The following is a 24,284-nucleotide window of genomic DNA, read 5'->3' as shown; positions in this document are numbered from 1 at the left end:
AACAGCTTTAAAGGGTTTTTGTTTTGGCAAATGTTTACTTCGTGTCCGGCGTGTCTTCTCCTGTGCAACCATTTTTATCGCGGGATGCCGTGCCTAGTATTAACCCAGTTTTGTACTGTTCGTGCATCCTGCACCGATGTATGTTAGTTAGCAGCCTGCCCATTCGGATAAGTGGTACACATACAGTTACGTTGCTTATCGAGGGTGAAGCTCGGACTCAGATCTGCGTTCATGATGGCGATGTTCCGCAGTTTTGTGTCGGCTACCCAGCTCAGGCAGCATCACCATCAGCATCAGCTGCAGAGCGAGGCAGCCGCGGCCGCCCCCGGTGAGAGCATTGAGAGCCAGTTTTCTTGCCCCATTTGCTTGGAGGTCTACCACAAACCTGTCAACATCGCAAGCTGCGCTCACACGTGAGTAGTCTGTTCCGTTTGAATGCGTCATGGATGAGAGAGGACATGCTTTTAGTGTGTTCGAAGTGTACAAAGATTGGACATTTAGTTGCTTAATTAGCTGTGCTAATAAATATATGAATATATCGGAACGGAATACGTTAAGAAGACTAAATGGGGTCTTGTGTAGCCTACTTAGTTGTCAGCAAGTAAACGATTAAATGAATAATGAAAGTCAGCAGTCACCGGCTGCACGACCAGCACGTCCATTGAGATGGATTTCCTATTTTATGAGTAGGCTAATGCAAATACTGTAGTAATGGTATGCAGAACTATTTTCATACGAAGGCTGCTCCTTTGTGCGCGCGATGAGGTTAGTCGCTAAAGCTAGCTGTAACTGTAAGGAGGCAACTAGTAAGATGCAAGTGAGCCAGCGCTATTGATCGTGCAAAGAATGAACAAGTCCCTGGACACAGTATCTGGAGTTCATTTGTTATATTATGCGAGCATATGCATGTCTGTGCAACGCATGAAACGTGCTGTAAATAATCAGGAACACTCTCAACCATTGACACATTTAATGAGACAGCCCCCCCCCCCCCCCCACACACACACACACACGTTTTGTTTGTTTGTTTATTGTTGTTGTTTTGTTTATTTTTTAATGCCGCAGGGTGCCGATGCTTGACGGTGTATATAGCGAAAATAGCTGGGAAAGAACAAAGCGAGAAAGCTGAGAGGGGTTGTACTTTGAAATATACGCACGGCTAACAGGATTTAAATCTAGTCAAATTTAAGTTGAACGTGAACAGCAAACCGGACAGCCAGACGTGAGACAATCTAGCAGGCAAAACCCGTTGCACGGCCGGGATGTGCAGAAATTATTTCCTGTACAGTTGAAATAAGGACGAGATTTTTCTAAATTTTCCTAATTCTGCAATGCCTACTATTAACCATGAACGCAATGCATGTGTGTATGTAAGTGTATCTATATATTTATAGAAATTACTTTGGGTCAGTGAAAATATATTGTTTAAAGATGCACTTAAAACTCATGGTTGTGATGAAATTTGAGTTAGCTTATGTAAAAAAAAAATAGGGTTAAAACATCTGATTGTTAATCCTCTGTAAATCTCAGTGGTGTATGCAAGAGCACTTCACTGGGGACACCATCTCAGAGTCCTTGTTTGCTGGTAACACAAAATGAAACAAATCTAAAAGTTTGGAGATCCCTACCATAATCCTGGTCTTTTTCAGTTTGTTAGGCATTTTGCTTCAGATGGTTTGGGAAGTCTTTCGGTGGGTCAGGATGTTCTAATGTGCTGGTGTTTACCCTCCCATTGAGCAAAAGCCAGAACCTAGAGGGGTGGAAATCAAGGTTGGGAGACATACCAAACATAAACAGACTAGTTTAACCACAATATAGCCTCAGGTTTGTCTAGATATAGCCTGGCTACGTCCTAGTTGACTAGAAAACTTTCACTTTTCAACCAGGCATTCAGGTGAAAATCCAGCTACATCTGGTTATTAGCCATTATCATCACTGGGGTTCCACAGGAAATTGGGGGGCGGGGGGGGGGGTGTTGTTGCCTTGTCAGTGTTGGGCCACTTGGGAAAATTGGAGGGAATTTCAAATAATGCATGTATAGCACTAGTTAATCCTGGGTCAATGGTGTTGAGTATGGCTGTGGGTTTTTCCACTTATGTAATGAATGTAACCCCCTAAAATGGGTTCCCCCATAACATTTTTCATCTAGCAAGGTGTACAGAAGATAGAGCAGTTCCATTAGATCTCCATGGCAACATGTCCATTTATGTGGCTGTTTGTTTTGCTTCTTTTTTTTAAAAATTTCCTCTAATCTGTGAATAATCCAAATCCTAATCTCACAGCAACCTCCATCTGCTTCCCCAGACATCGCCGGTACACGCTGTGTTGTACGGTGTGGCTCTGGGTTCAGCCCGAACCAGAGATGTCCATCTAAATTCCATCCTATTCAATTAATTTAAATCAATTAATTTTTATTCATTTAAATTCTAAGTCAGTTTAATTGCATTATTTGTCACAGGATGTTTTAAGAATTGCAAGACATTATGATGTTGCTCCAGCATTTAATTTCTGTAATTTCTATATCTCTGATTAAAGGATGTTTTACTCAAGCAGGAAACTGGTTCCCAGAAGTGAAGTCAAGGTGCACACTCATGCTAAAAATATTACGCTTGAGTCTCAATATTCTTGAGATTTTATGTCTACAAAGGTTGTTTTACAAGAAAGTTATTTTGCAATGCCTAAGTCTAAACAGAAGACTCAACATTTGGAGGTCTTTGTTCAGTAAAAGACTTGATCCCATTTGATACCAGTGAGCATCTAAATACATTCTCAAAGATTTTTTTTAGTATTCAGTACTTTTATAATAGTATGAATACTGAATAATAATACAAATATTTAGAGAATATTGACAATAAGGAGTATTTTGACTTGTTGATGGGGGTGGGGTATTTCATGTAAACTTTAAGCAATTGATCTCAATCACTGGATTACTAAACTAGATAGCTAATGTGTTTATTTTCTACGATCTTCCAGACCTGCTGCTGCCAGAGGTTGCAAGAGCAAGGAGAGGGTGGTGGAGAGGGAGAGGGTGGGGGAGGGTGACAGGTAGGGGGAAAGCAAGCCTCCACAAACGTATAGTATTAAGTAAATGGAATTTTACACCTCTAATTCACACCTTTTTTGGACACCTGCCTAGACATAGCTCAGAAAAGACAATGCAGGCTACTCTATTTTGGTGGTATTGTCATCAAGCGTTCAAGCAGTAATCATGCATCCAGCATTGCGACTATGTCTGTCTGTATTGTGTTTCTAAGCCCACCAGGCACAGCCCCAAGCATCTGTATATATTTTTTAAAAATCTTTTAGGTAAAAAAAAAAGAAACTTCCACTTTGTTTGAGCTTCTGTAACTTCATTTCAGTAATATTTAGAGTAATTTTGACTCTTGGAAAACAAACTCCCATGGGTTAAGAATAGTAACCATTTTATTTTGGGTATGTCATTTTCAGGCTTGTTCAAAAAATGGGGCAATTACATAAGGGGATAAAATGACAAATGTTCGAAAATACATTTTTTCTATATTGTTTCTGCTTTTTTTTGTAAATATCGTTAACATGGGTAAGTATGAAAATAAGGTAGTGTGGCAGAAATCTGGATTGAGTTGCCGTGAATACCTGTCATCCCTCCAGAATATGACTGCAGTGTTCAAGGGCTATAGAACAAAAGAAACCAAAGTTTTGAGTCAAAAAAGGGAAACAATTGAGTAAGGGATTTCAGTTGAGAGTGGGAGAGAGAGAAAGAGAGAGAGAGAGAGAAAGAAAGAAAGAATACAAGAATAAAAGCAAACCAAGAAGAGAAATTGCTAGCAAAAGCTTCTCTTGGCTTCCTGGCTTCTGAGAAAGGCATGGCTCAATGCCAATTCTACGACTGCTACTCTCTGGGGCACTGCCAAAGAGTAGAGTTGGTATTCATTGGCTGAACCATGCCTTTCTGTGAAGCCAGCCAGTATTTTATTTAAAGTACTTGTGTAACATTAAAATTGATGCAAATGGTGGTAAGCACAAATACTCTCATGCATGCTTGAACAGTCCTGACCCAGACTATGCCAGAACCTTAATTTGGGTGAATGTAGAAATACAAATCTCTGTACAAGCCTCTTTTCCCCTGATCATTTAAGATACTGAGACAAGAAAACATCCCATAAGTGCATAGATACATGGTTTGCACATTCTGACCCCAGACCAGCATCTGTTAAAAGTGGTTTCAGAGGCCATAAGGAAGAATGGTAATAATGTGGGAGTTAGTGTGGCGGTGTACAATGAGACATCGAAATTAGACTTTGCACAATTTGTACTAGTGGCCAATTAAATCTTTAACATGCACTGTATCCAGACAAATTCTCTTCTATCATAACCCTGTCTTCTGTAACTCACCTGTGATACTGTTGTGGGCATGGATGAACAAAAAGACAGTCCTGAACTGATGGTTAATGATATTAGTCTTACCCACTCTAATCTAAATAAATTTCCTCCAATTAGGTTGTACCTAGACAGTGTAAACTTTGTGTGGTTTGTGTAAGGTTTTGTTTATAGCAGACATCATCGTAATTATTTTTAATGCTTATCATCTACCACATTGCTGTTTGCAGGCTGTACTCTGATTCTGTAATGGCATCTGTTTTTGGATTAGATTTATTCTTCTGAAAGACACATGAGTGAAATTGTGCTGTGGAACAAACTAGCCACCAGTGAATTTCACTGAAGACAGCAATGTGAAATTCTGATCTCACAGCCTGCCTTTTAAAATGTGAGAGTGATATAATTGGAACAGGGAAAACAAATTCACAGGAGAGACCGGAAAGCATCAGGAAGGACATGCATCTAATCACCACTATGTAGTCAGAACTGTGAACAAAAATATGTAAATGCTGTGGACTGCTCCTCCAGGCTTTTCTTGCAAGAAACACCTGCCTTCATTAGCACTCATTAGCCCCCCAGTTCTGTAAATTAATTATGATGATTAAAATATCTTCAGAGTTTGAAAGATCTCTCCCCATGCATGGGAATTTGGTTAATCTCCGTTGTTTTCAGTGGGCAGGGAAACCTCAATTCTGTCATATATATTTTTACTGGGGATAAGCTGTTTTTTTCTTTCTTTCATTTCAAGTGGCTGTGATCTACTGGTGATAGAAATATTATATCTCCTTTCTTCTGGAGTAAGTTACTAAGTATAGACAGCCTGAGAAATGGTGGGCTTACTTGTGCATGTGTGTGCACATGCCTGAGCATGTGCATGTGCATTAGAGACAGGGAGAGGGTTCTCATTCTCAGAAAGGGTGATGCTCAAGGATATTGATGATCTGGATAAACAAAAAGCACTATGATAGTTTCTGTACATGTCAGAACTGGATCTGTGTATAATACTGTAAATCTCTTCCTGTAGTTCTAGTCTAGAGTATTGTGCAGCCCAATTACCCACATCACTCCAGACCTGGATCACTGTGTAAAACTGTAATTCACCCAAGCCACTCCTGAACTATATAGGACAATAAATCCCTTGTCACTTTTGAACTGGTTAAATCTCAAACTCGCCTCAGCTTCTTTCCAACTTGGATATTATATAGATGAAGTTCTGAAGTGAGGGCGTGGATCTCATTGGGATATTAGCCTGCAGTGAAGGCAACCACTGTGTTTGATGAATGATGCATCAGCTGTTATTGAAAAATCTTTTAGTAATGAGGGTTTGATAACCTTGTGGGTGAAAAGACAATAATTAGGCTAATGAATTTACACTTTGAATGGCAAGTGGGCCTACATCAGATCTCTGCTTTTGTACTTAATTTTGGATAGATTCATAATTTCTGAATTTTAAATGTATTTTGTTTCTATTATTATCGTAGCATTAATTTCTCATGTTCCAGCCATCCTTTTTTAACAATTTAAAGATTTTTTTTGATCTGTCACTTATGCCACAGTAAACCAACACATTTGTGGAGAAATGCAGAAAACCTGTTCCTTCTTGGTGACATTTTGAAACATTTCAATCAGCCTTGAAATATGTGCACTTGGGCGTGTGTGGTTTGATTGAAATGAGAAAACATGTAGTCAGAATGCATTTCCTGTTTTGATTGCAAATTGTGTTTTGGAGGGTGTGCTTGTCTGCACAGATTTTTGTTTATTTTAAACGTGAGGAACCTACTGTCCAGAAGGTTCCCGTTAGATTTAAATTCCTCATTTATTTACTAAATGGCGGGGTAAGTGCAGCTAACTCCATGATGGCGTGCTCAAGTGTGTTTACAAGCTGTGGGAATGTCCTTTTAAAGCAGCAAGCACTGTAATGTAAGTGCAGCTTGTTTTATTGCATATGACGGTTATGGAATAACAGACATTGTGAGACTGCAGCACAGCTGTGTGGTGTTCTTTTCCTACCATCACTACAAATTAATGCAAAGATAGCTACGCAGGGCTTGTGTGGGCAGCAGAGTCCATTGAATAATAAAATAAAAAGATTGAAAGGTCATAATGTTGTTCTGATGAAGCATCATTTACGGATATATTTTTATGTATAAAACAAACACGTTTATGTTTTATGCATGACACATTTGAAAGGCCCACGGAGCAGCGCAGAGCTCTTTTTCTGTTTCCCCAGTGCCCTGCCTTGCCCAGCTTGTGTCACAGCCTAATTCAGCCATGCTGTGGAGTCCCTGTGCTGTGACCCTGCCCGCACTGACATGCAAAGGTCTCTCTCTCCTCACACTCCCCTGTGCCACGTTTGTATTACCTTTTGCCATTCAGCAGATGCTCTTATCCAGAGCACAAGTTACATTTTATACATTCAGTCCACTTATGCAGCTGGATATTTAGTGAAGCAATTCAGGTCAGGTACATTGCTCAAGGGTACAGTGGCAGCACACCAGCTGATAATAAAACCCACTAACTCTGAGTTGCAAGCTCAGTTCCTTTGCTATGCTGGGGCATGCCTGGCATGGGACTCACTTGCTGAGGTGGTTTCCTTGCTCTTCCTGTGGTGACGTGCCTGAGGTCCCTGCAGGGAGTGATTTCATCAGGGGTGACACGTGTACTGTGAAAAGAGGCATTTCATATAAAAATCTAGGCTAGTAATCCCGAATTATTCCATCTTGTGTTTAATTTACAAATGCACTGTTAATGTATTTTTTGGAGAGTCAAATTAGAAAAATGTACTATTGGCTTATTTAAGTATAAATATAAAGCATTATTTTATACCCTTTTACTTAAATCAGCTTTTTGTTTCTGAGCCCCTGTTTGTTCTTCCAGGTTTTGTGGAGAGTGCCTACAGCCATGCCTGCAGGTGACCTCTCCCCTCTGCCCCCTCTGCCGCATGCCTTTCGACCCAAAGAAGGTGGACAGGTCCTCCAGCGTGGAGAAGCAGCTGTCCTCCTACAAGGCGCCCTGCCGGGGCTGTAGTAAAAAGGTGCTATCGGACCTGGCTGTCATTCTAGTAGAGTTTCTGCCATGGGTCTCATTCTAGTAGAGTGGCTCATTCAGGCACAGTGTATAATTCAGTCCCTTTGAAAGTGGAAATTTGGTTGCAGTTTGCATTTGTGCTGTAATGTAAAACAGGGTAGCAATGGGATAGGTAATGGCGAGTCAAATATCGATTATTATTGGCCCCAGAATTTCCATGGTGTGCACCCTTACTTACTATTCATATTCATTCATTCATTCAACCTTTATTTAAGATTCTCGGTGACAATTGAGGGTAGGAACCGTCTTTCTCAATGCGCCGAGATTACAAGAGGTATAAGAAATAAAAGAGCATAAAAGAGATAATAACAAGCATCAATTAAAACAATTACAATCAAAATTGATCAGATCTGAGATCAGGGATCTAAAATGGCCCAGTGATACAATGGAATTCAATTTTAGTCTATTTTGCATATTAATATCCCACAACCAGAATTGCCCACAGCCACAGGTGTTCTTGAATGTGTACTGTGGAAAGTGAGGATGAATGCTGCCTTCTCACTGACCTGATTATCCTTCTTTTGATGGTTGGCTGGCTGTAGGTCACCCTGGTCAAAATGAGGTCACACATCACGTCTTGCACAAAGGTTCAAGAACAGATGGCCAACTGCCCCAAATTTGTGCCAGTTGTACCCACTTCACAGCCAATTCCCAGGTATGCTGTTTGATATTTTCTGATAATGTGAGGAGGGCTTTTAGGTGTAATAACTTGGAGAGGTTGACAGGTTGAGATGTCCTACTGTTCTCCCCATCTCTCTCATTGTCATTTAAAGTATTACAAAGACAAAGCTTAGATGAAATTAGATTAGATGAAAGTGTGTAATGATAGCTGAAGACGTTTGGGGCGGTGTGTATGGCGAGGCCCAACCTGATCCTGTAGCCAGCACTGGCAGTTTGTGGTGTGTATTGGCAGCATTTCTGAACACAAAGCTCCACACTGGCATGGCTGATGGAGACACATGGAGGGTTTACTTGCTGGCAGCGTGAACTGATTGCATCTTAACCCAGATGAATGCTGCCCATCTGTCCTAACTAGCTTGTCAGTGTTTGACAGTCTGTCAGTTGTCCTGCTTTCCTGGAATTCAGACCCAGATTGTAAATACAGAACCTTCTGTAACAAAGTCACACACACACACACACACACACACACACACACAAATACTCATCACTCTGTACATGGGGAAGGCAGAGGTACCCTGCTCACGCATACAGCTGACAGTCTAAGGCTTCTGTATTTCTAGTTAAGCGGGCAGGTTACCTTTAACGAAGTATATATTTTTCCATGGCTGAGTCAAAATATGATTTGATCATCTCCCACCTTTCCATCTTTTGCTAGTTTTTTGGTTTTTTTATTATTATTTTTTACTGCTCTCCACTGAAATCCTCTCTTTTCCTATCTATAGCAATATCCCAAACCGCTCCACTTTTGTGTGTCCATACTGTGGAGCCAGGAATCTTGACCAGCAGGAGCTGGTCAAACACTCTATGGAGAACCACCGAAATGACTCTAATAAAGTGGTGAGTCCAGGCAGGACGGGGTGATGGGAAATTAAGTTGTAATTGATGTCTGTGGCTTTTAATGAGATGCTTGAATCCAGACATAAGAACGGGTATAATATATGAAAATTATGTTGGCCTGTGTGGGAGAATCTGATGGACATCAAGATGTTGCAGTGGGTGATGGCACAAGAGCTGAAGGCCTGGATGTGATGAGTGTGTCTCCCCCCTGGGGCAGGTGTGCCCCATATGTTCAGCCATGCCTTGGGGCGACCCCAGCTATAAGAGCTCCAACTTCCTGCAGCACCTCCTGCACCGGCACAAGTTCTCCTATGACACTTTTGTGGTGAGCAGTGCTCCACTGTATTTCAAAAAAATGCATGACGCTCAGGTTACTTGTTATTTTTTAAAGGCCGGATCATAATTTGTGAGCAGTGACCGCTCACTGAGGTCCTGACCTCTTGTCTATGTGTGTTTCCAGGACTACAGCATCGATGAGGAGGCAGCGCTGCAGGCAGCATTGGCACTGTCATTGGCTGAGAACTAATGACCTCCTTCACCTCTCCTTCTGCACCCTGGCAGTCTGATTAATGCTCTCTTCTCCAACTGTTCCTTTCCAACAATCAATCTTACAAGAATCTAAGGACCTCTCCTTACTCCACTCTCTGTGTCCTGGTATTCTCAATAACATACTCTCCTCCTCCTGTAGCTCTCCAACCTTCTGGCAGAGCAGAGAACCCCCTTCTTCACTCCTGCCTCTACACCATGGCTGACTTGCAGAGAACTGAGGTTCCAGCTCACCAGAACTCTGCTGACTCAGTCACTGAGCTTTTCCTGTTCTGTCAGTCACCAATCACAGCCCAGAGATTGTATCATAAATGCAACAATGCAGTGCTCAAATGAATGAAGAAGTGGGTTTGGGGTTCATTAACTTGGAGTTTTAGTGTTTACATGGGCTAACAAGAATCAGTTTCACTTCTATTCAAATAATTATCTGTGACTTTACTTTTTAAATCTGTTTAACTTTTGTAATGTTGGCAGAGGGAAGCAGTGTGGTATGGCCGGGTGCTATGGGAGGAGCTTCTTGCAGAAGAAAGTGTTAATCAAGCCAAGAAAGGGAGGTGACTTGCTAATCACATTACCACAATGGACAGAAGACCAACATCCCAACAAAAATGTACATGGCCCCCATTTTATTAGGGTTCTTCTGAATACTTGCTCTTAGCACATTTTTGTACATGAAGTATAGTATTGTTATGATTTTATAGATGGCTTGCAGGCCAATAGTGATGCATTAATGGTTAATACTACTGTTACCCGTTTACCTACAATAGTATTTTTATGAAGTACCAGCTGAGAAAAAAAATATATTTTTGAAAATGTTTGTTTCAAATGGTTCACTAATAACACAGAAGTAAACATACATTTAATAATTAAGAATGCGTTTGTGGTTTTATATTAATTGTTTGTATCATAAATACATCTCGGATAAATCAAATTAAATGTGGAGGCTAGTGAATGGAGCGCTCCCTGTGTTTGTTCCTAACCATAACAAGTATTGTGACACAGTGACGACACTAGAGGGCGCCCAGAGTAAAGTTTGTATTAGGAAAGTAATTTTGAATGATACAAGATAATGTTTATACTGTGTGCCTTTAGGTTTAAATCTGGTCTGGTTTGATGTGTGAATGTTATTTTTTCAGGATGCACTCTGTGTGGAAAGGAGGTAGTCTCCTTTACAAATCACAAACAAATATTGCATCAGATTAGTTACTTCCTGCTTGCAGTCCTCCTCATACTGCCTCATCCTTGTCCTGTGGTGCCAAACACACAAGTAATTATTAAGCCGGATGGGGGAGCTTTAGGTGACATTTGGACATACCTTTGACTGAGTTGATTGGTTGAATTGAGAGAACAGGAAAGCAATGATGATTATGATCTGTTTATAATGCTAGAACAATGATGAGCCTGTTTCTGAACTATCAGACATTCCTAAAGGTGGCACGGCAGCTAACGATAAGCTGCTCACTTCCTCCCCAGCGATGTTTCTTCATGCTTTATGAGTGGGATGTATGTGAAACAGCATGTCGCTGAGACTGAGTCAGTCTCTCAGGAAGTGATATTCCCCACTTGCCGAGGGGTTTCCATATCCTGCACAGGCTGACCCGCAGTGCCACTGCACGTCAAAGCCACAAGATGTTTTTGGAGTTGATCTCTTTAATTATGTACTTCTTTTAAAATGTTAAGGACGAATAGCAATATTAGCACTATTTCAGTTGAGCACTGTGAAACATTGAACTGCTTAACATACTGTACCAAGTGCTTACGGTAACCCCTAATCGTAGGTGATCATGCATTCCATTTACTAACAGGGTATGACATCTCATGGGAGAACTTATCATAGGAGAGTGGTGATGTGAGTTTGTGTAGATAATGATATTATTATTATTGATATTATACATGCACAATACCCACAATAAATAGCAGTTTTCATTGGTTAGATTTTGAGTGTTTTAAAGAACATCAAGGTGCTTTAAATTTGGCCACTACCCATTACAGAAATTCACTGCTGGATTCACTCCAGACTGCTCAGATAATGCACGGTTTTGTAGTGGTGGTTGTACCCTTGAGTGAGATAGGGTGCTTTCTCATGGTATTGGGGGATCTGTACTGCTTATCACTCCTAGAAATGGAGTGCAGATGTACATGCTCACCCTCTGCTCTTGGGAAAGCACTAACAGGTGTGTATAATAAATCTTACACCAGTAATATATTTACTGTTCAGTTGGGCTTTCCTAGCCTGATGTCCAGTCTGCTGTCAATGTGCATTCATCCTAACACCAAATCTAATTCAATGTAGTTTCCTGTATTACAATGAGTGCTTCCATGTACTAAACGTATTGGAATTATCTGCTGACTTGGGGAACCTTTATATATTATGACAGAAATAAAGAACACAAAAATACAGTATGTGAGCAAATCGCTCGCCTCACTTATATTCTGTTGTCCCGTGGTTGTCTTTTAATTGACAGTCACCTAAATACGTGATGCTTCCTGTTGAAATCTGAACCAACTTTGCAGTGATGACTATGGGCTGTATCAGTTAAGTGAGACAGCAATGTGTACCGATCACTGAAGCATTCCAGATGGGCAAACATGAGCAACATCTAAAACCTCAATTCTACTGGAAAATACCTGTCTGTGTAACTGATAAACACCCGTATGTAAGCTATGCAAGTCACCCTAGATAAGTGCACCCGCTAAGCAAATAAATACTATTAATAACAGCACTAATCATTGAAGCTGACCTTCACAAGAGGCACATTGTAAAAATAATTGTATCTGAGGAAAATATTTACAAAATGGTTTCATCTAAAAAAATTGTATGACTGTTTTCTTAAAAACATGGCTCATTTTTTTTTGCATTTTTGTAGATATTTTTGTAAGATATTGCATCTTAACATAGAAAAAAAACATGCAAAATTTGCGAGTTGGAAACTGAGAATTGGCTGAGAGAAATTGAGTTTTTTCCAAGTCATAGTACAACTCAAACATGCAATGTTCAAGACAAAAAGTTAAGTATTTCTCAGCAAGTATGACAAAAATGTTTGTAAGAAGTAAAATACACAAACATGTTCCTCTAGCACTCTTGTGGCACCTGGGCTGAACAATAAGTGACTGGGATGAACCTGGTCTGTTGCAGAAAAACAGGACAGAAGGCAAAGACTGAACCACCTCGGTCTACCTAACAACACTTTCAAAATATCCCAAAACCTAAGATCATTCATTTTCAGTTTGTTTTTTTAAATGATGCCATTACATGTTTTTAAGGCACATCTATGCCATACTACAGAATTCTATATTTTGATACTGTGCAACATTTAAAAAATTGTTTATAAGCATTATATAGTATTTACACATTTGTATATCCATACATCAGTGTGATACTTCTGTCAATGGAACCATCTTCAAGAATTTAACACTTGAAATAATATGGATGAAATGCTGCCAAAGGTCCTGTCTATATCCTTTGAATGCAGTACATCAAGCATTTCTGTAAGCCTGTTTTCCTAATGTTCCCTTAATAAACTTTATCTATAGGACATATACTCTGTGCCAGAAATGTACTCTGAAATGTGATTATGCTCAGTTGTGATCAAGTTTATACAAAAGCAGTTTGGGTGATGTCATGAAATCCAAAAACATGAATTTGAAGGCATGTTCCAGGTTTAGTTTTAATAAACTGATTTCCATCCAACCCTTGTACAAATAGCATTTGGGTTACAACATTTTCATGCAATTCAGCATTACCAAAAAGAAAAAAAAAACCTTCGGCAGTTGCTTTCATCTTGAGGGTGCATTTGAGTAATAATTCGGAATATTACCTGAAACATGCCAACTTTATTTAAAAAAATGTAAAACTTCTCCTTGCTTTTATAGATACCTGAAATCAGTGTCCATCTCAGTAGTAAAGCAAAAATCCTGAGAATGTCTTAAGTGACAAAACTTCAAATTCAAATCATATTTACAAGTCACCATTTCAGTACAAGTACAAACTGTAAAAGTAAAAAAAAAATCAACTGTCAGTAACGCAAGTGTGCAGTGCTTCACATTGCTCTCAATGATCAGAGTTCAAAATGTAAACTTTCCCTCTCACATGAAGACCGAGTGCTCAGCAGAATCCCAAAATGGTCCTATACACCCAAACCACATTCTCACACTGCAAGGTGCTGCCTCCCCCCCCCCCCCCCCCTCCAAAAAAAACACTTGGCTGTAAAGTTGTTATAAAGAGCAAGAGCAGAGGGGACATTTGGTGACCAGGCCATGCCGGTGACCAGGCTTTCAGTCATCGTCTGCACCATACATGTCTGCCAGTTTCTTGAAGCGAGGCCCCCATTCGGTCAGGTAGTCATAGTCCTGGTCGTCCCCTGAGCTGGAGGAGTTAAGGGAGCTCAGGGAGCTAGCATCTGAGCCTCCTCCTTCATAGTCAAACACCAGCAGGGAGTCGTATGGGGGAGCAGTGGGGTCACTGTCTGCTGCCATCAGGTTCTGGTACAAGCAGGAAAGAAATGAGCACTACGCTAATGCTACACAAGTGGGCAATAATGCAGGTGGTCTTTATAAGTTACACAAACATTTAAAAATGATTTTAAATTCACTATTCCAAAATTAAGTAGCAGTTCAGGAAATCCACTAGCTTGTCAGGGTAGGAGCTTCATCTCAAGATAAATCTGTACCCTCTGGCACAGTTCAATTGGTTTAATAGGAAGGAATAAAATCTGCACTCACATCCTCAATGAAATTACCAATTTCTTCAGGGTTTGCTGGTCGGGCCCTGTATTGTGGTGCAATGAAATATGTTGGAGCCACATCGTTACGGAAGATTTCAGGCTTCAGGTTATCCAGGCCCCTGTGCAGCTGGCTCAAGTCATAATCCTGGGGGGGGGGGGGGGGGGGGGGTATTGGGCATATTAAAAATTTTAACATGTCGTTGCACCTGAAATCTTAAACAAATGCATGGGGTTCTCACTTAAAAAGCTTGTTAACTTGTTTTTACAGAAGGGATGCCCTTATTCAAAGATCAATTCATTATTAAGCCTCTTCATAGGATGGATAGTGTTTGACCAGACCTAGGGCCTTTGAGCAATTCAATTGTAGGGCTGAGGATTACTTGGACCAAAACATGCCAAACCCTAAAATTTACTAATAAGATGGCAAGACTAAAATAAACAAAATCATTCCAGTAAATAAATGAAAATGAAAGTCACAGGACAATCGTAACGTTGGGAATGATAATGCACTGCAGCCTCCAAGGGATTCATTTTCTCCATGCCCCACCTGATCTTCCTCTCCTCCACCTTCCTCATCATAGCAGTAGATGTTGTCACGAACGTCGTCATCCTGGAGCAGAGGCTCCTCCTTCAGGCTCCTCCTCCTCTTCATCCTCAGGAAGAGAAGCAGCAGCAGTAGCACCACTGTGGAACACATGTTTGTGAACTTCTGCACTCATGCATTCACACCTATTGCATTTCTGAAGCTAAATGTTCTGTTTTGCTAGTTGAATGGTATAAATAGAATGTATAGAAAAACAGGTACCACTGGAAAAAGGGCGCTTCACTTACAAAGTAGGAACAGGACGCCTCCTAAAATTCCAAAAATGACAGGCATCCCAATGTCCGTCCTTGGGTCACTACAGACGACGTTGGCTCCTCTGCAGTTACAGACAGTGGCCTTAACCGTATTCTCCTGGTGAAGCCCATGACTGTCAAAGGCCTTGAGTATAACACTGTAGACATTTGCGTCCAATTTGGTCTTGAGTGTCAGTAAGATGCCAGTTTCTAAGACAGGGAAAAAAATCAATCAAGTGGGCTTTCAAATTGGACAATTGGATTATTTCAATACTGTCATGGAACCAAAGCATATTCATTTCAAACGGGAACCAAAACATTTGCCATGTTAAAACAATGACCAAAACAATCAAACTGAATCAAATATAATTCTTGCAAAAGGAATTTTTTTTTTTTTTTTAAAGAGACAAATAGTGACTCCAAGACTATAGGCCTATATATTTTTCTTTAAAACCTCTACTGTAAGACAAGACACAGCCTTTAGATTCACAGTCTATACATGTCCATCAAACAGCTAGACTTACTTGTGTCATTCATTTTGGCAGTCCAGTTTTTCCTAGACGTTCCCTGGAGCTCTACTCGAAATGGGGATGTGAAACCAGGCCCATCTTTATCAGTGAGGGACAGCAGGACTGGTTCAGAATCTTGGTTGCAAACATGTATTTGTCCTTGATCAATAGTTGGAGCATTGTCATTTACATCTTGTAACTCAATCAGCAGGGTTCCAGTGCCAGTAGCAGGAACATCATCTGTAAATCAAAAACAGAAGCCTTAACACTTAAGGCACCTCAGGGTATTCCATAAGAATAACCTTGGTTAAAATGACAAAGGATTCAGAAATCAGCCTTAAAAGAGAAAATTGCATTGATTACGTGGCTTCATTAAAACTAGATAACATTTAATACACATTCAAAAGCAAAATATTTCATGGAGCAGACCTTTAAACTGTATAAAATTTATTTAAATACTGTATTACAATAATATTTATAGAAAAATGAAAGGAAAAATGTACCATTATCAATGGCATAGATGAGTGCTTTATATTTGCCAGCCGTGACTTTGGGAGATTCTCTGTCCATGGGACTCTTGACAGTGATTTGTCCAGTCTCCCTACTGACATTCAGCCATCCAGCTTGATCAGAGCCAATTTTATACCTGGAGAATACAAGGGCAAATTCCTTATTTACCCACCCCCAAGACTCACTGTATGGCCTGAAATGCCTTTCATTTGCTTAAAGGAAAGGCTGCTATTGGCTAATATACAGTAGCATTAGCAGAGCAATCAATTAGGATGCCATGATCAGCATACTTTGGCAAGATGTGGCCACATGCTACACAATATAACTACACCCAGTGCTTAACTTGCACCATTGGTAGAGCAGCTCATTACCACAGAGTCTGTTTCCTTGCAGTGTCAGGATCGGTCGCTACATATCGAATCAGATCACTGCCAACTGCCATGTCCTCTGGTCTCACAATCAATTTCTCTTTTGGCATGAAGACAGGAGCCTCGTTTTCATCCTCCACATTTACAATGACTGTTGTGGTGGAGGTGAGCAGACGAGTGGCAAATTCGATATCGTTCTCCACAGTGACCAGCAAGGTGTACTTCATGCTATTCTCAAAATCAAGGCCCTTATAGGGGAGGAGAAATAAACATGAGTAAGACATGTTGATTTCAACACAGATTAATTTTGAATAAATATGTAGCCCATCACATGGACCATTACCTTCACTGTAGTAATAATTCCCTCCAGCTTGTTTGGTCCAGTGCTGACGTTAAAGAATCCACCATCGTTGCCTTGAACGATTTTGTATTTGGTCGACCATGCAGGTGTGTGTGGCTCATCCGCATCGGTCACTGGCATTTTCACCACTACAAAACCCATTTTATTTTCAGGGACAGTGGCTGTGTACTAAGAAGAAACAATACATTTTCAGAGCATAATTTTGCATAAGCACATAGCCAGACGCAAGGTAAAATAGTAACTAATTTACCAATGTACTGTCAAACTGAGGAGCATTGTCATTGCTGTCCGCTACTGTGATGACTGCTCTACAAGTACTTGTGAGACCTTCCCCATCCATGTCAGCAGCTTGAATGACCAATGTATATTTCCGATGTTTCTATAAAAAAATTAAGAAATAAGTACAACCACAAATTATGTTGTAAATACAGGAACATTTCAGTTTATGTTGGCTTCTACGGCAAGTAAATACCTCTCTGTCAAGTCCAGGGGAGCTCAGTCTAATCCCTCCACTCACAGGGTTGATAGAAAACATATTTGAATTGGGAAGTTCTGGCTCCTGGATCAGAATTTTGTACTTGATATCAGCATTGAGTGACCCAGATTCATCCGCGTCATTAGCTGTGACCTTCATAAATTCAAGACCTAGAAAGGTAGAATTCAAACAAAAATGTTAAAAACTCAGAAGACAAATTATCACATTCGAAGAAATTTACATGTATTATGTTCATATTCAAACTTCCATATAGCCACACAAAAAATGAAAATACTTTAAAACTGGCATCACAGTACCTAGTGCTGATGCTTCAGCAACACTGCCCACAAAGGTATCTTGGGTAAACTCGGGCTTGTTGTCGTTCTGATCAATTACTTTCACAATAATTTCCATGGGCACTTCGGTTATACCCTGCCCCACTGCTACAGCATGTGCCAAGAGCTAGAAGAAGAAAAATTTTGTGTTTATACATTCATTTCAACTTGGAGGCCAACTGTAATATGTTTCAATCAAATTACACGCAAAAGAAAGCTTACAGTATACTGATCTTGTTTCTCTCTGTCCAATGGCTGGGTGACATACAGCCAACCAGAGGTTCTATCAATGGTGAAAAGCCCCAGTGGTGCCTCATCTGCTCCAGGGCCAGAAATTGTGTACTCCATTTTCACCTTCTTATCCTTATTGGACCTGATCTGGAAATGTAACATTTCTGACTATTACTGAATGAAAAGTGGAAAACAGGAGTTCTGCTGTAGATCCACCTAAATCCTCGGCAAACCACATATGATGCAACACACACCTGTACCACTTGTTTGGGGAAGGGCCCCCGGTCATTCTCTGGAAAGTTAATGGGAGGAATGACCCAGTCCCTCTTCCTCCTCCTCAGTCCTTGTGAAGTATGCGGAAACATTAGCACATCAACAGCTGGAGGAGATGAGACCTGTGAACAGGAGGGACAAAAATGTTGGACGATGTCCCGTTGAACATTGAATACAAGTTGCTTTGCAAGCGGTTTATATACCGAATGAAACTTAAAGCTTTCAGTCTGATGTGAATCTGGACTTTCATTGCATCATTTCAACCTTAATTGAAATGTAAAAATTGAGACACAACGATTAAATTAACTTGAAAAACTTTCAATACCATGTCATCGTGGCCGCATTATTTCTAAATAGAATGATTATAAACATACTGAGAACAAGATGTAATGTATAGACGATACAGCAGTTAGTTTAAAAAGTGCTAACTGAAGGGTTAACATTTTTTAATCCATATTATTGCATTTCATTATACCAGTTACATAAAACAATGTATTCTGTCCTATTCAACATTGCTCGCCTTTTTCCAGCTGATAAGGGCAGGCTGAGTAATTGTGCGAGTTCGATGCCAGTATATCACAGGCCGGGGCCTATCCTCAACTCCTACAGGCCTTGAGCGAAAAGCAAGAGGGGAGTATGCAGCAGCATGAGAGGAGGTGGTTGGCCATGGTAACGACACAGTTGCACAACCTCTCTTACAGCATATAAAAGATTGCAGTAAATAAAGTTTTTTTTTTTTTTTTAGTACAGTTTAACTTTGTTGGCAGTTGTGCTCTTTCTGTAAAAATAAAAACTCTTATAATTGGATCTAGTGTGAAGTGTTTTCCTGACTGGGGGTGTTACTCTTGGTTGACATTCTCAAGTGGGCATCCAGATAAGGCATTAGTTCGGAGTGCAGTGCTCCCAGTGTTTTGAATCAAATCCTGACCATACCACATTTTACTGTGAACAAACGTCCCCAATGGGTAGCACAATACCACACTGCTCAAGTAAAGAGCGTGTGATGCGACTGCATCAGGTGTACCAGTTGTGCAGGTCTCAGGCACAGTAAGAAAGGGTAATTAACCATTTATAATCAACACTGCAATGAAATTGTATTTTTAAAAATCTTTTAAGCTGGTCTGTATGTAGAAAATTATGATAGGCAAACAATTTATACCAGAAGGGGTCACAACCAGACCACTATTGCATGATGGAGATGATCTTACCTGTTCAGCAAAGACACTATCGATGGCATGGGAATGGTGGTAATTGGGATGATGAAGATCAGAGTACTGGTGGCTTGCAGGATCATGTTTTACTCTGACCCAGGTTGTAAATTCTTTACCATTGGAGTCGAAGGCATGGATTAAAAAGCTATCGTGTTGTTTGGGTGACAGCACAGCTTTCATCAGCTTGAGTGATCCATCTTGGTCCACATTAAACTGGGCGTCATCTACCTCGATCTGAGTTCTCCTGTGGCCACTGCAGTCAGAAAAAATCACTACAAAAGAAAAACCACACCAGTTTAAATGAGAAATTCAAGCAAAACACTCAAAGGACTGATGGTTGATACCATTACATTTTCAACTATGTGAGCTAATAAGTTCAGTTGATAAAACAGCTATTTACATACAAAGTAAATTGTAAACACTGTGTGCTCAAATGTACAGTAGCCTACCATGACCAAATCAAGAATTAGGAGAAACAGTAGGCTAGAATACAAATAACATTACACAAGCACACAATGCTGCAAAATGCTTGAAAATGATGGATGATCAGGTTTAATTATATAAAGAGAGATACTCATCCACAGTAACATACAAGATTATATTTTTACATACTATCCAGTTAGAAAAATTTTCACTGAAGTATTCAGATTAGGTAACATGACAACTTCTAAGAACATGCGTGTAAGAATGCTTGGGGAAAAAAACAGGCCATTCATCCTTGACTTGGCAAAGGAAAACTGTTCCCAACATATTTTTCAAGACAGTGCTCAAAAGCCACACTGAAAGTACATAATTTGGAGAAACAACCAAACATCACATTGCATAAATGGTGATCTTTGTTAAAAATAGGTAATGCCCTCAAAAGGCATGCAGCACCAGAACTAATCTGAAATGGGATCAGACTCTTAGGACTTTTGGTATTAACAAAAGACAATGCAAAAAGCCTTGAGCAAGTGTTTGTCAAAATGTTTGGCTTGCCGTTAGGGACAGTTTACCTTGAAGCCAGATAAGTGTTAGATTACCACAAACTGAAAGCGCAGTCTTTTAAACAGCAAACACTCTGAACCACCCAATTCTTTCATTTGTGTGTTTGTGTGTGTTTGTGTGTGTGTGTGTGTGTGTGTGTGTGTGTGGGGGTCTGAGGGGGTTCGACAATACAGCACTATAACTTCCAAAACTGCCTGATTTAAGAGAAGTGCAGAATTTCATAGTAAATGTGGCAAACCAAATGTAAAGCATTTGAAACAATAATTCAGTTTTGAATATGGTCTTTCTATGGATGAACAAGACAAAAATGTTAACTAATATTACTGGTTAAAATTAATTATCACCTGATAATTCATTATTAGGAACTTGCATTCTGCATAGGCAAACAAGCATGGAGACAGACAAATTCAAAGAATAGATCTACATGACCTAAACTTGACACTTGGCTCCTTAACTGAACAGTAGACAAAAGAATCTATTCACACTGATATGGGGTAGATCCACCCCTTAATGATAGCAATGCCCACCACTTGCTGATAGCAAGGCAATCTCCACTAAGGATAGGGCCTTTTCAAAGTAGCATGGTTCCTCTTTACTGCCAAAGGAATACATCTGCATACAATTTCAATTACCTCTTCATTCTTAACACTTCCAATCTCATTCTGTATTTCTGTTCTGGAAATTTTTCAAGTGGAGATGCCATATGATATTGGAAATTCAGAATATATTTAGTATATATCTATAAAATGCAAAGTAAAGAAAAGAGTTCCATCAGAAAACAAGCACAAATTTCAACAGTATGGATTTTTGCTGTGTGAATTTTTTTTCCCCATTCCATTACAAACAATTGAATGATTTATGAAAGTTCTCTCTTGTTTATGCGATCTTCACATTTACTAAAGATGTGAAAATCCATTTAATTTTCAGACAGCATGCATTTCAGTTACGGTGCATCAGTTAAGTATTCTAAGCATGCATTGACAACGCAGATAGTGAAATGGTGTGATTCTTCCAATGTAGAAGAAAACTGGACATACTGCTTTTATTCTAGAGGTTTTTTTAAGAAGTGTCACTAGCTCTACTGGCTGGATGGGTGAAAACTTGCACAGAAACTGTCATCATATCACACTGATAAAAATCAGAATTGCTGGTACAATTACTTCATAGTCTTCACTCATACATGTCCATATCACTCAGTCACACTGACTGCAACAACCTTTCCCAGGGAAGGTATTCAAAGTAAGGACGTTAAGCTCCAAGAAGAATAAAAACTTACACGTCTCTCTTGCAAATAAAAGTGGCGGGTGTGGGGGGGTTTAAAAACACATACACACACACCTTGTATTAATACAGGGTGGTGGTGTAGTATAATGGGTAAGGAACTGGTCTTGTAAGCTAAAGGTCACAGGTTTGATTCCTTGGTAGGACTACCGTTGTACCCTTGAGCAAGGTAAGTAAACTGCATTGCTTCAGTACATATCCATCTGTATGAATGGATGCAATAAATGCTATGTAATTGTTGTGTAAGTTGCTCTGGATAAGAGCATCTGCTAAATGCCTGTAATGTAATACACTCTGTTCAAGAGGGTGAATTTCAGTGACTTAATATATTCAGGGCAGGATTCTCTGCAAACTAATCTCAACTTCATTTTGTGACTTAAAATCACAATGATTTATTCAGGCTCAGAAGGGCACACACTGCACAAAAACAAAAAGGAAGAGACTACAAATCTTGAGAAACATTTTCACCACAGGGAAAGACCCAGCAATATACAGAAGACTTTAAGGACCTAGCCTAATGTGTTTTGACTAAATCAGGATGCAAGGATGAAATCACTAAAGAAAATAAAGGCTATCTGGTGAGAGTGAATACGCAAGTCAGTTTCAGGGTCAAATAAATCCCTTTCCTGGCATTTGTACATGGATAAAAGCCAGTAAATTTGGTTCTCAAAAGTAGGAGAATTTGTGAACTAGTACAGATTCCTGAACTTGTTTTTTCACTTGTTTAAACAAGTCAAAATTCTAAATTCAGTGCTCAGTCAAAATACGTGGGTGCGCACGTCTATTATCAGAAAATGCATTTCGAATGACTGACAAGACGTTTTATGTAGTTACTTTCTTACCTTTGCCAAGTATCTTGTCCATGTGATCGTGATTTCGGTTTACTCTGAACATGAAAAGTTTTGAACTTAATCCGAGTTGACATGGTCCTTCCCCTTTACAATATCCAGCGGTGAAGATCTTTCATAAATTGCAAACAGGTTAACAGAATTAATATGAAGAAAACGCATAAACTGGAGAGGATACTGCACGTGAAAATGCTTTTTCCAAAAACTGCAGGTAGTCAAATGTTTTAGGGTTTTAATGAATTTAAAATGTTTTATTTACAGAATTACTTTATTTTACGTGGCTGAGAAAGTAAATTTGAGTACACGCCGATTTTCATTAGAAAAAGTAAAAAAATAAAGATCAATTGCGATACCATGGCAATGGATAGTTAAATCAGAAACAATATCCGACTTACATTGATTTGATTAAAGAAAAATAAAAACTTAAAGCTGAATTAGAAAGCATAGAAAACGTATCCTATATGAACACATTGGTTTAATAAGCAATACATAAACATAGGCTGTATTGCGCAAAACTACGAAGAAAAGAAACAAAACTTTACCTGAAGAATGATTACGGCAAACGGCAAAGTCCATAATCCTCCCATAGATAAAAAAGTTTGATCCTCGAGTCGCTGGACAAAGACAAATCCTTTAGTAGGCTACTCCTCGTAACAAATAATGCGCGTAAGAAGGAGCACTTGCCGCGTACCACAACCACTATATTAATGATTTGCAGCGGGTAGTTCCAGGAGGGCGTGACTAAATCAGGAAGGTAACCTCGCCCATAAGCAGGTTAAAGTCTAGGCGCCAAGGGGAAATGGATCCGTACACCTATCAAACAGGTAAGTGGTGTTACTTTCTGTACTCATGGGTTCGTATAGTCAAATTTAGAATCATGTATAATTTGGCCATGTACTAATATGTGTGTCTTATTTCGTTTCGATGGTTTTCAAGTGTAGCCTACACTTAATTTCTGACCGATAAAATTGATTGTTTACGGCCAAACGTGTTGTCGATTTGATATGAAAATGAGGCTAAAGTCGGAAGACTTGAAAACCAAAATAGCCGAACCCATCACAACTAGATGAGTCTCCATTAGCCTATAAACTACGTGTTAAATTATGTGGCATGTTCACCTTTATTTGAGTTTTAGTAACACTGATAATAGTATTAACATTTAGCCTATTTACTTGCAACAAGGCTAATCGTCGAAGGAGAAGTTCCATATGTTGGTGATCAAAAGAAAGTGCACACTGGACATCGTCGTATAAAGTGAAGCATTCCAACGAAAGAAGTCGTCAGAACGCAAAAGGAACAGAGAAGCTTACGAGTCTCTTTCTGTCTTGCACGTATCGTGGTGTATAGAGCTGCAGAGTGCATAAGCTTGTTATAAAATGTGGGGGTACCTATGCATATAAAATTAAGATGTTACTGAAAGAACGGCCAGTAAGTGGATGGTGTTTACGCACCTTTCTTTGATTTTTTTTTTTTCAAACCCCGAAAAAAACGTCTGATGGAGGTGTAGCTGGATTTCCTTCTCTTTCACAAGCCATATCCACCCAGGACATGACCTGTCAAACCCTCGTAAGCGGCTTTAGATACATCCTCAGGTTTGACTGGCTTTCAGTTGCACCGTGCCAAGCAAAGGGAGTGGCACATCTTGCAGCATAAAGTCAGTACAAAACAAAAACAAAACTTGTGCTGAAAATGTTTCGCGTACGTTTGTTTAATGTTCTAGTTATTCTTTAGAACACATTCCTTCGACTTCAGTCATGAAGTGCGTACAGAGACCCTATAATGCCTTTCTTTCATACCGACACACTCAAAGGAACCATTCAGCTCCGT

General features: G+C 39.8%; 2 protein-coding genes across 4 annotated transcripts; one reads left to right on the top strand and one right to left on the bottom strand.

The window, feature by feature from the left end:
• Positions 1-7: 7 nt before the first annotated feature.
• LOC118215815 (E3 ubiquitin-protein ligase RNF166) lies at positions 8-13,045 on the top strand. 3 transcript variants are annotated; one of them, XR_004762892.1, is made up of 7 exons: positions 8-413; positions 7,234-7,390; positions 7,986-8,098; positions 8,847-8,961; positions 9,179-9,286; positions 9,422-9,851; positions 9,982-13,045. XR_004762892.1 is itself a non-coding variant. In XM_035396832.1 (7 exons), exons 2-7 carry the CDS (start codon positions 6,669-6,671, stop codon positions 9,485-9,487), a joined length of 567 nt encoding a protein of 188 aa, XP_035252723.1. In that variant the 5' UTR covers positions 279-413; positions 6,587-6,668; the 3' UTR covers positions 9,488-13,045. The 3 variants fall into 3 exon arrangements, 2 of the variants coding, with proteins under 2 accessions (XP_035252722.1, XP_035252723.1); XM_035396832.1 differs by adding an exon at positions 6,587-6,676 and having other exon boundaries at positions 279-413; positions 9,422-13,045; XM_035396831.1 differs by having other exon boundaries at positions 9,422-13,045.
• A 111-nt stretch (positions 13,046-13,156) lies between these two features.
• Positions 13,157-23,134, bottom strand: LOC118215802 (B-cadherin-like). Its single transcript, XM_035396813.1, has 16 exons — positions 23,000-23,134; positions 22,452-22,569; positions 19,339-19,613; positions 18,112-18,252; positions 17,849-18,004; positions 17,609-17,753; positions 17,289-17,461; positions 17,067-17,195; positions 16,799-16,984; positions 16,459-16,703; positions 16,081-16,223; positions 15,593-15,817; positions 15,063-15,278; positions 14,779-14,915; positions 14,230-14,376; positions 13,157-13,989 (listed from the first exon to the last, which is right to left on the bottom strand). Exons 1-16 carry the CDS (start codon positions 23,042-23,044, stop codon positions 13,783-13,785), a joined length of 2,688 nt encoding a protein of 895 aa, XP_035252704.1. The 5' UTR covers positions 23,045-23,134; the 3' UTR covers positions 13,157-13,782.
• Positions 23,135-24,284: the final 1,150 nt, after the last annotated feature.

The sequence above is a fragment of the Anguilla anguilla genome, chromosome 16 (assembly GCF_013347855.1).
Source record: "Anguilla anguilla isolate fAngAng1 chromosome 16, fAngAng1.pri, whole genome shotgun sequence".
Taxonomy (NCBI): domain Eukaryota; kingdom Metazoa; phylum Chordata; class Actinopteri; order Anguilliformes; family Anguillidae; genus Anguilla; species Anguilla anguilla.
Note: the sequence above shows the minus strand (reverse complement) of the source record. Positions and strands in the feature narration are given on the sequence as shown.

What these genes read in the sequence shown, in the direction of transcription:
- LOC118215802 (XM_035396813.1), bottom strand. Translation starts at nt 23,044, where the DNA reads ATGGGAGGATTATGGACTTTGCCGTTTGCCGTAATCATTCTTCAG. An exon ending in TGCCAAAATGAATGACACAA is followed by an intron (nt 15,279 to 15,592) that starts GTAAGTCTAGCT and finishes TCCCTGTCTTAG; the next exon opens with AAACTGGCATCTTACTGACA. An exon ending in TTGGTAATTTCATTGAGGAT is followed by an intron (nt 13,990 to 14,229) that starts GTGAGTGCAGAT and finishes TGCTTGTACCAG; the next exon opens with AACCTGATGGCAGCAGACAG.
- LOC118215815 (XM_035396831.1), top strand. Translation starts at nt 232, where the DNA reads ATGATGGCGATGTTCCGCAGTTTTGTGTCGGCTACCCAGCTCAGGCAG. An exon ending in ATCGCAAGCTGCGCTCACAC is followed by an intron (nt 414 to 7,233) that starts GTGAGTAGTCTG and finishes TTGTTCTTCCAG; the next exon opens with GTTTTGTGGAGAGTGCCTAC. An exon ending in TCTCCTATGACACTTTTGTG is followed by an intron (nt 9,287 to 9,421) that starts GTGAGCAGTGCT and finishes GTGTGTTTCCAG; the next exon opens with GACTACAGCATCGATGAGGA.